Source organism: Struthio camelus, chromosome 25, assembly GCF_040807025.1.
Source record: "Struthio camelus isolate bStrCam1 chromosome 25, bStrCam1.hap1, whole genome shotgun sequence".
In the NCBI taxonomy this organism is placed as follows: Eukaryota; Metazoa; Chordata; class Aves; order Struthioniformes; family Struthionidae; genus Struthio; species Struthio camelus.
The window spans coordinates 3,747,972-3,761,225 of record NC_090966.1 but is presented as its reverse complement, the minus strand read 5'-3'; the positions used below and the strand labels follow the sequence as shown (position 1 = coordinate 3,761,225).

Sequence of the window (13,254 nt, the reverse complement as noted above, 5' to 3'; positions counted from 1 at the left end):
CCACTGCCTGAGATCCCAGGAGCAAGGCACCATCAGCTCAGAGGAAAGCCCTCAGGAGGTACTGACCGGGGTTTGCTTTTCATGCCGATCCCACTTACTCTTAATGGGACAGAAGCCCCATCGTTCATCCTTGCCGTAGTCCTGGGTGGTGGCGCACCAGAGGTGGCCGTCCTCGCGCCCCGTGCTGGTGCACTCATGGAACCACTGGTTGTCGTACTTGAAGGGGATGGTGCAGGGCTTCCCGTGCGAGTTGCCCTGAATGGTGTAAATCTCTGCGGAAGAAGAGGAGCTCTCTCTGGAAGCAGCTCCCATGCCGCAGGCAATGGCCCGATGTGAGGGCTTGCTTTCCCGCGTGCTGTGGTGTCCACCAGGACCCAAGTGCCTCTTGGACAGTAGGATGCTGCCCTCAACTCTCATGCAACACACAGCCACCTGCACGGACCCTGCCTGGGCAGCACGCGGTTTTGCAAACCCCTTGAGCCAGGGACAAGCTCTCTGCTGACTTTGGCAGCAATCGGGGCTGCCCCCATCGCTGCAGGGCCTCCAGTCATACTTTGGGGCTGTTTTGCTTATTTTGGGTTGCCAGATAAGACAAGCATGAACATAGCCCTGGTGGCACAAAGGCATTTCATGCCTGCGCCTGCTGAAACCAGGCCAAACTCCCACTGCTGCTAATGGGCTCTGCCTCCCAGGTGTCCTCAGGGACCCACATCTGTGCGATATACGGGGGTCTCCCAGGCACAGAGACACTCAGGAGGGTGGGAAGCACCCGAGGGGGCAAAGGGGAGCCCTGCCAGGCATTACCAGAATAGGGCACGGAGCAGAGATCCTCCTCAGTGCCATAGGTGCGCCAGTGCGAGCCGCGGGCTTGGTCGCCCCTGTCGGTGGGCGCCAGGGAGGAATTGGCCGCCTGGGTGCCCAGGTGCTGTGAGAGCTGCTCGCCGAGGCTGCGGCAGCTCCAGCGCATGTTGACGGACTCGCGGTCGCACTCGTAGGTGGCCAGCGGGTGCATTCCTGCGGTGGCGTTGGCCCCGTGCCGTGACACCCCCAGGCACTGCATGGCACCCACGTTGAAGAGCCGGTTCCTCGAAACCCATTTCCACTGGTGGGCTGGGGCGCTGGTGTTGCAGGCCTTGGCCAGCCTCACCAGTGAGTCCTTGGTCTCCAGGCAGCCCTGCAGGCCCGTGTTGTAGATGAGGAAGACTTTGGACTCTGGGCGGCGAGAGGAGAGAAAGGAAAAGGTTAGGCACGAGGAGTCCAACATTTTGATGTGTATTTGGGGACCCACCAAAAACTAGGGAAGCGAAGCACACTTAAGAGGAAGGTCTCCCCATCACGGCACTCGTTCGTGGTGGAAAATGCTCATCGGCGCCTCCTTCGCCTGACACAGAGCATTTTCCCATGGTAGTCACACTCGGACCCCCACCGCATACCCTGGTGCTGGGGAGGGAAGGAAGGAGAAAAGCAGCCTCCTGCATTTCTTCCCCTCGCTTTCACCCTCACAATCACCTTTTGCTTCCCTAACTTGCATCCCGACAGGTAGTTATGGATTCCCCTTATGGAGCCACATTACCATTGGCCACCCCAGGCGCTCAGGATTTTCTCTACCCATACGGTTGCATAAACCTGTAAAACCATTAGGGCACTGGGGGGCTGCTTCCCAGAGCCACGCTGGCACCTGTGATAATACCTTTCTCCAGCTGACGTGTTACAGCATCACGGTTAAAGACAGTCGATCTATTCATGCGCATCTTTTTGACTTAAAAAGTGGCAAATGGTTAAATAACTCGATTAGATCATAGCTGCCACCAGCCTCTGCATAGAAGAGCCACCTAGAGCAAAACCACCGCGCGTGTCTTGCAACAACGCCCCAGCAAAAGACGCCAAGAGCCATGCTCTCAGAACGCTTGTTTTTCAAAAGCAACCCATTTTTCACCAAAAACAGCATGTGAGGTTAACTCCCACTCACGGTCCCTTCTATATTTAGCTTCGGTTTGCTTTGTGTGTGTGTGTTTGGTTGTTTTTTTTTTTTTTTTTGCCACTGTGTGAATTTTTTGTCAAAAAAAGGGTTTTCATTTCCTACTCGTCTGAAACTTCACCCCATGCCGACTATGTTGCTACAACCAGCTCTTGCACATTGAAGCAACCTGCACCCCAGGAGATTAGCAAACTCTCCTGACTTGCCTCTGCAAAACTAAAAGAAAAAGAAACGGAGGAAGAAAGAAAATGAAATAGGGATTTGTTCTGTAGGTTCAGCATGGAAAGCTTTGCGCTCCTCAACCTGGCTTCAGAACAGGAATTATCTGAAATTCCCCGGCAGAGATGACACCAGGGACGGTGTCGAAGAAACACAAAAGACTAATATCAAGAGGCTAATATCAAGGCTAATATCAAGATCTCGGCGGGAGAGAAGGGGAGAAGACTCTGTGCGCTTAACAGAAACAGGTGGCGATTGCAAGAGGGAAGATGCAGCTTTAATTTCTCAGAAAGTATTTTAAAAATCACAGCAAGTGAAAAAATAAGTAATAACTCAGAAGGGGTATATTTTGACTAGCTGAAGCTCAGGTCCCTTCTGCCAGTGCTCACTGCCTACAGGTCCACAAATGCAACGAGCGCTGCAACAGTCATAGGACTCTGCAGAGCTGCCCATCTCCCCACCAAACACATGCACCAACTGTTTTTTGCAATGCAATTTTGCAGACGTAAGCCATCCATCCTGGGCCTCTCCTCACCCCCTTCCTGCACATAGGCAGTAGGGGAAAAGAAAAAAAACCTCGCTCGCAGCCAGACCCACGAAGACTCTCCCTCCTCTGCAAAAGGCCGCCCCGAAGCGTTTGGGTGGTGCTTGCACAGCTCTCTGAGCAGGCTGGAGCAGCCGCTTTGTGGCCACCCTGCAGCAGCACGATGAGCATGGGGGTTTTTTAGGCACCCTTGGGGCAGCGCAGCATCAGTGCGGTGACCTGCTGCACCCTAGTTAGCAGCTCTCCGGGTCACAGGCTGCCGTCGCATCCCTTTGCAAGGAGCCATCAATTGCCCAGCCGTGTTGCAACACCAGCCTTTGGCGTAGCAATAGCAACAGAGGAGCTACCACCATGGCGAGCGCCTTGGCGGCAGGGGTCAGCAACGGGACACCTTTCTGGGCTTATTTTTTAATTCAACTTTCCAAATCGGCCAAGAAAATTAATAGTCTAAGGGAAAAAAAGCCTTCCGACAAGGAAGGGAAGGGTTCAAACCAGCCATCCCTGCGCAGCGCCCGGCTGCCAGCTCGGCAACGGGACCCAGCACAGCAGAGGCCTCATCCTGGTGCAGAGAAAAGACCTTTGATGGCCCTCCGGCAGGGTGCTGAGCCCCTGCGAGGACCAGACCCAAAGCGGGGCATCCCAGCGCCGCGCTGCCGGCTGCGTTTGGGCGAGGACGGGCAGCCGAGCGCGGTGCGAGGGGCCCCTGTTTCCACTGCAGCCACACGTCAGCAGAAAGTTCAAAGGAAGCTGCCCAGACTCGAGGGGGGGAGCCTGGGGCCGGAAAAGCAGAAAATATCATCTTACTCCAAAAAGAGAAGAGCCGGAGCTAGAAAATTATAGCCTCGAGTTTTGGGCCCGCGGGCTAAAGAGACAACAGAAAGTTACCTGCTGGCACGAGCCTACTTGCCCGCTCTGCTGCTTCGGCCGGCTGGACCCATTGGACGCGGTTCTGCTGCAGAGACCTTTCACACGGGCAAAAAGCAGAGCCAGCACCTTCCCGCCGCCCGGGCCCTGGGTGCTTTCTCCGACGTTGCCCCGAAATCGGGAAAACACCCAAGTTCAAGGCATGGTCCAAACCGATGGCTTTAACGAAAAGAAAAGCCCGAGTCCACGTGTCCAAATGAGGGAACCTGCGGAGAGGCGCCGCCGGCCAGAGCCGCGCACCCCAGCGCAGCCCCGCGCTCCGGGACATCCGGCATCTCCCCCCGGTCTCTGCCGGGAGAGAACGGAGCCGAGCGTCCACTGGAGAGGGAAATACCTTTCCAAGAGGGTTTTTACAAGTGCAGCGCGGGTTAAGGGCTAGAAAACTTTTAGCAATCTGGAGGAGAACCAAACCCTCGATCACAACTAATTAATAACCCTCGAACGAGAAACCCCTCCTTTTGCAGTTCCCGCGGGATGCAGGGGGGGCAGCTGAGCCACGACATGCCCCGGTGCCTCCGCTCCAGCGTTTCCGCTGCGGGATAGCTCATCCCAACGTCCCCGAGCCGCTGGCCCCTGGGACGACGGCCGAGTCCCCCCGGTACCCAAGAGCCGCCATCACCCGCAGCCCGAGGAGGTCCTGCCCGGCGCAGTCCCGTCGGCCCCAAATATCAGCTTTGCCCCGATTTATTAGTCTGTCCGGTGCCCCTACGAGCTGGGAGCAGCCCAAGGCAGGCAACGGCAGCGTTCAGGCGCACGAGCCCTCCGTTACGGAGCCGGTTTTCCATGCATCCGGGTCCCGCGACCCCCCGCTGCCCTCGTTCAGCTGCTTGCCTGCACGCTCGCCCCGAAAACGCGGCCTAACCGCAAAACGCAAACCGCTTTCCGCCTTCGGCTCTCGCTCGCCCCACCGCCTCTCCCCAGGGACGGCGGCCGGGACCCCGGCGCGGGAGCGCAACCCGCGCTCGGAGCCGGCGAGGCGTTCGCCGCCTGCAAGCAGGACTTTCAGAAGCGCCTCGGCCCCGCAGAAATTCAGCATCCGCAGCGTGAGCCACCGAGAGCCCCCGCCCCGGCCCAGCGTCAGGTCCCAAAGTGCATCCTCGCACGAAGCATTTCAGCGTACGTTCCTTTTTAAGCACCCGCCGGAAGCCCCTAAACTGCAGTTTTGCAAAAAACCCTTGCAAAAACCCGCTGAAAACCCACTGCAGGGAGCCATTCCCAGGGCGCCTGGAAGAGAGGAGCTCTCCGCATGTTGACGCAGGCACGCGCTGTTCCTCACCCGAAACGTGCTCTTCTTTCCCTTACTCGTTTACAGGGAATTCGGTGCCGGCTTGACCCCTGGAGGCTGGTGCCCAGGAGCTGCGAACACGCACCGCGTTGGCAGCGGCGCTACTCGGACCCGCCTTGGGCAGACCCCTTCCGTCTCCGTGGCCCCAGCTACTCCTCGGCACAGCCCACCACCGTGGGCTTCGACGCCCACGGAGGAGACAGTTGCCCAGGGGACTCGCGAGTCTCTCTTGCGCGGCGCTGCTCCTTTCCGCAGAATTCAGCCTCTCCGTTGAGCATCTTCCAGTTGGTGCTCGCAAAGAAACCTTTGAAATGGGAGGAACGCGAAGCAGCGCAGCGCGTCCTCCTGAGCCTGCAGCCAGCTCCAGCTCCGCTGCGGGTGCTCAGAGCTTCCCGGCCAAGGCACAGCAATCGATGCCGCTGATGAACTTTCCCGGCTGGTGCACGGGACGTATTTGTACTGATGAACGCCTTCTCCCACCCTTTTCTCCCGCAGGGAGACTCCAACCCTCTCCTGAGCTACCCCCAACGAAGGACCGACCTCTAAGGATTTGAAAACGTCGTTTCTCCTTGATGTGCTGCCTGGACCCACTGATATTGAACCAGAGCCAGACTCTACCCGGGCCCGGCCGGTGCAGGGATGTGCACGCTGCAGACCCCGCCGGGGACGGCAGCAGCATCCCTCCAGTGGGGCTGGGGGGCACAGAGGGGCTCTCCCCCGCCGTGTCCCGCTCCACCCCCTCCGAGGAGGAACTGCAGAGGCAAAGCAAGGAAAAAAAAAAAAACCAAACCAAAAACCACACCGAAACAGCACGGACGCTGTTTCGTTCTCGCACGCGGAGCCTGTGCCAGCCACCCAGCCACCTGGACGTCTGCCTCGGGCTTCCTGGTACGAGCGTGACAAACAAGCAGCGCGGCGAGCCAGCAAGCCGAGGCGGCACGGCTGGGGAGGGGGCCGCGGACAGGCCGGCGGGGGACCGCGAGCATCCCTCCAGCAACGTGGGACGCCGTGAGAAACGCTCGCCCCTCGCACACGGACGCTTTCGCGCCGGGCCCCCTCCGTGGGACAAATCCAGCCGTTGGCATCGGTGCCCCGAACGCGGCGGAGCCAGAGAAACTTTGAGTCTTCTTTGAGCCCTTTAGGTCAACCCGCGAGGTATTTTCTCGCCCCTGACGCCTCGCTCCTGGTGCCGGCGTCCCAGGGGGAAATGTCAGTTTTCCTTTTTAAAAAAGTCAAGTTTTCAGCCATCAACATATCCATACGGGAAGGACCAGCTGGGAACTCAGCTCAACCCTTCCCGCAAAGGCTTTAACACCCCATAGCAAATAAGGACAACTTCACGACCGACAATTTTGGAGAAGACCTACAATTTTGCCCCCACATGGCAGGCCCAAAGGGGGTAAGCAGAGACCTCCCTGGTATTTTCTGTGCACCCGTGAACGCACCACCCAACGCTCGGGCATCCCGTGCCCGGGAGCATCCCCTTGCCCGAAACTGCCCAGCCAGCACGGGCATCGGGGCAGCCTGCAGCACCTTCGCGTTTGTCCTTCCCCGCTCGCCAGGAAGGACTGCACGGAGCGATTGTAAGCTCAGGTGAGGATCCTCCTGCCGGTCGCCCTGGGGCACGGCTGCAAATGCTCCAGCGGCTCGTGCCACACATTTCTACAAACACCCGGGCCCAGGGCGTTAGTGCTGCCCGGTCCCTGCAACCGCATTTAGCGGCTGCACACCTGGGACCTGCAACGTGGGGTTTTCTTTAGGATAAGCTTTCTTTATGGCACCTCTCGGAGGCACTGTGTCAGATGGCACACGCATATTTATCCGGAGCTCGCCTTCCACCAACGCCGGAATAAAGCAGGGAAAACTCCATTTTTTTCCAGCTCAGCCGCCCCGTCCCGCTCGCCGCCCTCTGCCCGGCGCTCTCACGGGGGGTTATGATTTATTCGTATGCCAGGAACGTCCCCAAAGAGCAAGGAAGATGCGAGTCCCGGTGTGCCGGAGACCGGACATGTGGGGACAACGCCACAAAGGCCACCAGGCCACCGGCACAGCAGCTCTGGAGGGGCCGGACATCATCAGGGCACCAGCGAGGCCGAATATCATCCAAGGGGATTTGGAGGGACTCTGCAGAGCTCGGGATCGGTTTGACCACGACCAGAAGCTGACACGTCCCAGGGTCCAAAGGCAACCTGTGTGAGACGAGGCTGAAGGGCCAGGTCGCGCCACGCTCTGCCTCCCAGAGCTGCCCAAAGCAGCAAAGGCCATGAGAATAGGACGTGCATGCAACGACTTTCCCCAAAACGAGCCTGTTTCCAACGATCTTTATCTCGGAGACGTCTTGTGCCAGATGCAATCTTTGTATTTAACGGGCTTTCGGTGCATTTCTTCTCATTTATGTGCTAACACTGACCAGAGGTGAGCAGCGGCTTCAAAAGCAATGGAGCAAAGTTGAAGGAAAAGCCGTGGGAAGTGGCAGCTCCTCCTCAGTGGAAAGCGTGAGGCTGTTGCAAGCCCAGGAAGAAGATAGGAACGGAGAAGAGAGAAGCAAAAACCAGATGTGCCGCCCGGGCTGTGCATCTGGGATAGATGCATCCGACTGCTTTCCTGGCAGGATGGAAAGAGCTGCCCCAGCTCCACCTGCCGCTGCCTCAAGTATTCCTATGGAGGAAAATAATCCTTGGGATTTCGGTAACCCCGTGGCAGGAAAACGCTCAAGCAACACGACCGTGCTACCGCTGTGCTGCCAGGCGTTACGCTGCAGGACACAAAGTGAAGCTCAGGCTGGCCTGGCTGAGGGGGGGAAACACCGCGGACCTCGCTGGGAGCCAAGCGGAGCCAGGCTGCAGGAGAGCCGCTGCTTCCACGGCGGGAGACTTCTGAGAGCGGCTCCTTACTTGGCTGCGGCCGGAGAAGGCTACCTACCATCCTGCTTATTTTCGGCTGCCTTCAAAAAAAATGTTGGATGAGGTCCACGGAGCACATTGCAAGCTCTTTGCAGACATTCGTCAGCCCGTTCCCTGCACCCTGGATGCAGATAAATAAATATCCGGATATTTGCCATGGGAGAGGCTCGTTCATAAGCAGCTCAAATGATTTCCAGCCGTAGAAGGGGACAAGGGAGCCAAGAGCGGAGCCGCGGCATCGGCCTTCCCGCACCTACGGGCCGGCTCAGACCCTCTCACCTCCCTCCAGCGACGCGCGTTGTCCCCCGACCCCGCCAGGACCCACTGCAGGATCCAGCCCCACGGCGGGTACCCGCGCGGCGAAGCCGACCGAGGTGGGACTCGCGCGCCTGCCGCCGGGAAGGGAAGGACCGCGGCGACACCAGCAGCGCACCGCCACGAATGCAGTTACACGGATTGAATTCCCGGCATCCCGGGAAGGAGAAACGCTCAGTATTTTAGTTTTAAGGCGGCGCTTTAAAGCAAGGCAGAGCCTTTGGCATCGCAAAAAATAATAAAGCTCTGCTCTGATTGAAATCCGAGTTTGCAACCGACGTCCACGGGCTCCCGTTTAAGGCGGGGGGGGGGGGATAAATCTATAAGGAGCTGCCGTAAAGAAAGGCTTCCAGGTGCTCGAGCAAAACAGCCCCGCGGCAACGTAAAGGCGACGCGAGCGTGCGAACCGACACACGTAAAGCGGTGCCGGGCCGGGAAACGAACCCAGCGGTACCCCCCGAGCTCCACCCTGCGAGGGACGGGGCTCCTCCGCCGCCAGACGGTTGCTCCCCGGACGCGGGGGACCGGGGTGCCGGGGAGGAGCGCCCTGGCCGGGCTCCGCGTGAGCTCAGGCTGGACGGGACACCGCCAGCATCCTTCCAATTTGTTCATCCCGGAATATTTTCCACCGGAAACGCAGCTCTCCCCCCCCACCCCCGGGACAGGGAATCGGAGCTGCCCGGCAGCGGGGCTGCGTTAGCTCCTTCCTGCAGGCTGGGAAGCGGCGGCCAGAGGAAAAAAAATCCCAATTTCTGCTCCCTCGGTTCTCCAGCACCGCGTCTGCTATTAAAGTACCCCCTGCCAGCCGGAGCCGGACCATCCGTGGCTACAAAGCGGGAATCCCTCATTTCGACAAAGCTGAACAAATTTTCCCCGCAAGGATCAAGCTCCAGGTGTCCCGCAGAAATACTTTTTTTTTTTTTTTAAATGGAAACGATGCTTGAAATGAAGAGTTTTCTGGTTGGATGCTCTTTGCTTGCCTTGTGCCCTGCGCTCACAGGGCAGACGGGGGCCAACCGAGCCGTTCCCCGCGGGGGCGCAAAGCCGCTGGGTCGGCAGTCGGGAACGGGGCAGGGAAAGGCGGGCGATTTCCCCGTCCCCGTTTGCATCCTCGTCCTGCAAACGTGCCGTCTCACGTGGAAATTCCCGACAGCGCTAGGGACAGCGCAGGGCTGAGCTCGCCGGGAGGTAGAAGCAGGGAGCGTCATGCACGAAAAATGCCGCGCGCCCTCTGCAAACCCTCCCCGGCTGAAGACTATTCCCCAGGACGCGCGAGCAAATCCGCTAATCGCTTTGTAAACTGTAATTAATTAAAGATGGGTCCCTTCCAGACAAAGAGCATCTGTGCGGGTTTCTTTGGGGTTCCCGGCAATCTGGAGAATGACAAAAATGTAGATGCTCCACGATCTCCGCACAGGCCAAATTAATTAAAAGCCTGCTCCTCGGCTGCCCTTGGAGAAACGTTAGGAATTGTTCAAGCGTAAATCGCTGCGTCCGCGCAGGCCAGAGCCGAAGTGGGATCAGGAGCCCCGAAAAAGCAGCAGCGACGCGAGATACACGGCCGGGGCAGGGCGCGATGGGCGAGCGCGGAGCCGGCTACGTCGCTCGGGTGGACTTACCGGTCCGGCCACCGAGTTAGCTGTAGAGACTGATTTAACAGACAGCAATTATACTGCAGAGCAGCCATTTTCTTTAACTTTCGGGCTAAAAGTTGCCCCGGAAAAAAAAAAAAAGTCATTTGCAGACCTGGACAGGGACCGGCAGGATCGAACTGCATTCGACCAGGAGCTCGCCGCTTCCACCGAAAACGCCGAGCGCCCCGAAACGCGGCAGCCACGAGCCGCCAGGGCAAGAAATGCCCACGGACGGCAAAGCCGAGGCGCTCGCGGAGCCGCGCGTCCGCCCCGCGCCGGGAACGGGCGACCGTTGAGCCGAGGCAACCGCATCGGGGAAACCACACGCCTGGAAACGCCTCTACGTCCTCCTCCAGCCAAGTGCTGCCGGGGCGGAGGCGCCGCGTCCCCGGGTAGAGAGGATGCTCGAACACGTGGGAAACGTCCCCCGGCCAGGGCGCGGCACGATGGTTTTGCACAGCGAGAAGTGAAAGAATAACTCCCCGTTGCTTTCCGAGGGTCTTGCGCAAGGAGCCGTTGCCCTGCCGGCCCCTCGCGTCGCCCGGTCCCCGGCTGGCCTGCGCCACGCCAAGCAGAGCTTCCTCGCCGGCAATAGCAACTATTATTTCTCGGTTCCTCCTTCCAGCTCTGATTTCCCAATCCATCGGAAGACGACCACGCTATCAATTCCTGAGTAACGCTTACAGCGCAACGGGCCGTTTTCATTGAAAAGGGGAAAATGGAGCGTGGGGAGGGGGTGGGATTTTATGCAAAGGCTGCTCGGCTCGGTTTAAAGGCTGTAAATTCTCCTCCCGGTCCCTTTTTGGCCCCTGCTGTGATTCGACCGCACCAGCAGCCCGGCGGGAGGCGTCACCCACGGTCGCAGGCCGCAGGCGGCGGCGAGGACGGACCACGGCGCATCCCGCCCAGCAGAGCTGCCCGTTGCCCACGCCGTTCCCAAATTACGTTTTTCTCCAGGCGTTGCGGGTCACTAAGCCGCGGGACGAGGGCGGCTCCACGCCGGGAGGGCCCCGGATGAACGCGACCAGAGCGACCGCCTTGCCCCGCCGCGTGACGTCCCGCGCCGGAGCCGCCGTCCCCCACGCGAAGCCCCGGGGTGCTTCTGCGCCGTCCCGGCGGGCAGCGAGCGGCTCGACCCCGTCGCGGGAACCGCCTGCTCCCGGGCAAACCCAGCCTTTCTGCTGGGCCAACGCTGGAGGAGTTTTATTAGAAAAGCAGCCAGGAAAAGGGCGCTTGGGATTAATCCACCCCGAGCCCCAAAGCCAAGTGAGAAGCTGCAAACTCAGCTTGGCGCTCGGCCGGGCCCCGCGCCTCCACGCTGGCTCTTTAGACTGAATTACCCGCAGAATTAACAATAATTGGAAAGGCTCAGATTACCCCGGAGGACGGGATGGAAGCGGGCGAGCACGGGGAGCGAAAGCGCTTCGTCAGACTAACGAGCCGGCGGAGGCTGGCGGCCTCCTTCCCCGCGACGGCCCGAGCGGGCGAGCGCCGCCAAGCGCGGTGGCACCGGCGGTGGCTCCCGGGGCCGGGGCCGGGCCGCCGGCGGCCGCCGGCTTTGCGCGCTGCCGCCTACGGGAACCTCAGCGTTAGCAAGGCAGGGCTGCGAAGGGGCCGAGCGGCATCTCGTTGGCCCTCCGGCCCCGAAGCGGCGCCAGCTCGAGCCGCCCTGCTCCTGACGCCCGACTCGGCGCACCCGCGTTGCACCTCGGGGACGGAGGCGCTGCTCGCCGCGGGGTTACGGCCTCCGGCTCCCGGTTCCTACGCGCTTTTTTCGTGGCAAAACCGCCAGAATTGGGTCCCTACAGGCAGCCGGGGCTCTGACCTCTGCCGAAATCCAGGGATCTAGGCGCCGGAGCCCGCTGGAGGAGGAGGAGGGCTTTTAAAGTGAGTCACATTAACCCTCCCGAAACCAGCGGCCGCAAAAGAAGCCTCTCCGGACCTTGAGCCAAGCCATTCCCAGGGCTGGGCCGGGTTTAGCGAAGGCTCAGCTGCAGAAGCTGGGGGGGTTCAGCTGAGACCGTCTCCAACCAGCAGAAAGCCTAGATACCGCTCTCCTGAACGCTCCCGGACGAGACGAGGATTTCTTTTCCATTGCTTAACCCTTCCTGAATTTCTCAGACAAGCCCTTTCTGCCATCCGTGCCTCCGCTCACGCTCTCTCTCGCGCTCTCCCTCGGCACCGGAGTTTCTCCGAACACTGTTGCAACACAGCGCAACCGTTCAATCGCTTTTTGTCCCTTCCCAAGGTGGTGGCTTCCTCTCGCCTCGACCTTTCCCAAAAGCCCATCTAGGAATGCAGAGGTCGGCCCTGCTCGCGTGGCTCCTTCGCGGGGAGGGAAGGGGGAAAAGCTGGGGGCAAGCGGGGAGGAGGCGAGCCAACGGCGCCCTCCCCTATTGCCATTTGCAAATCTGGTTCGCATTTGCTAAACGTACGCGAATAAAACAGGCCAAGGGGTTTACGTTTGTTATTGGTCAGGCCAAAGTAGCCAGTTTCGATCTCTTGTGTTTTTGTTCTTTTTTTTTTTTTTTTAATTTTCATTTGCTCCGCAAGGCCAAATTAATTAAAGGAAGCAACAAAACCGGTGGCTCGCTGCTGCCAATAGACATATCCCGGGTTAGAAAACGTTTCGCAGGGCTATTCCGGGGCCATCCTGAGGAGCCTCAGGCGTGTGGCACACGGTGTCTTGAGAGTTTTTTGGGGGCAAAAAAAAAAAAAAAAGGTAAAAAAGAACCGATTGACTGGCTTGTGAAAAGTTAGGAAGAAAGGAAGTGTGCAGCTACCTACTGGGGCCGCGGTCCGAGCAGCGAGGCGCGGGCCGGAGGGGAGCAAGGAGCCCGCTGGAAACCTCTTAATAAACCACTTCAGATTTCACCGCCCCCCCCCCCCCACCCCCGGTTTAAAAAACACCCCCGCGGGCGGCCGCCGCCGAGACAAAAGGGCCAGAGGCGGGTGCCGGGGGCGCGCCGGGCCCCGCTGCCGCCCGCTGCCGCCCCCGGCGCGGCGCCGCCTCCCCCTCGGGGCCGCGGCGGCGTTTCCGTCTGGCTCCGGCTGCCCAGACGGCTGCGTGGCCGCCGGCCCGGCGGCGCGGGGAGCCGAAAGGCGACGAAATTAAATGCAAACTCCCCCCCCCCCAAAAAAAAAAAAACCGAAAAAAAACAACCCACAAATCCGAAGCGAACGCAACGAAACCGACCCGAACTGGGCGAGCCCGAAGCGGGTCTCGCCGCCTTCCCCCCCCCCACCCCGCCCCGTCCCAAAATGAGCGGCCGAGGGGGGAGGGGGGGGTCGGACAAAGAGCCCCGCGGTCCCACCTGGCTGCGCAGCGCCGAGCACCAGCGGCAGGCCGAGCAGGCAGAGGCAGGCGCGCAGGAGCCGCGGCCCCGCGGAGCCGCCGCGCCTCATGCCCGGCGCTGCCGCGCTCCGCTCCGCGCCGCTCCGCGCCGCCGCCG

The 13,254-nt window shown here is 60.0% G+C and overlaps 1 protein-coding gene across 3 annotated transcripts in view; it reads right to left on the bottom strand.

Annotated features, from left to right (window-relative positions):
* MRC2 (mannose receptor C-type 2) overlaps positions 1-13,254 on the bottom strand; it is a 30,325-nt gene extending 17,071 nt beyond the window's left edge. The window contains exons 1-3 of one of the 3 annotated variants that reach the window (XM_068918713.1): positions 13,117-13,254; positions 805-1,212; positions 99-272 (exon numbers count right to left, since the gene is read on the bottom strand). In XM_068918713.1, coding sequence (XP_068774814.1) covers positions 99-272; positions 805-1,212; positions 13,117-13,207 — 673 coding nt within the window. In that variant the 5' untranslated portion in view covers positions 13,208-13,254. Of the gene's footprint in view, positions 1-98; positions 273-804; positions 1,213-9,787; positions 9,807-9,914; positions 10,121-13,116 lie in introns of those variants that run through there. The other 2 variants (XM_068918712.1, XM_068918714.1) reach the window with 2 other exon arrangements.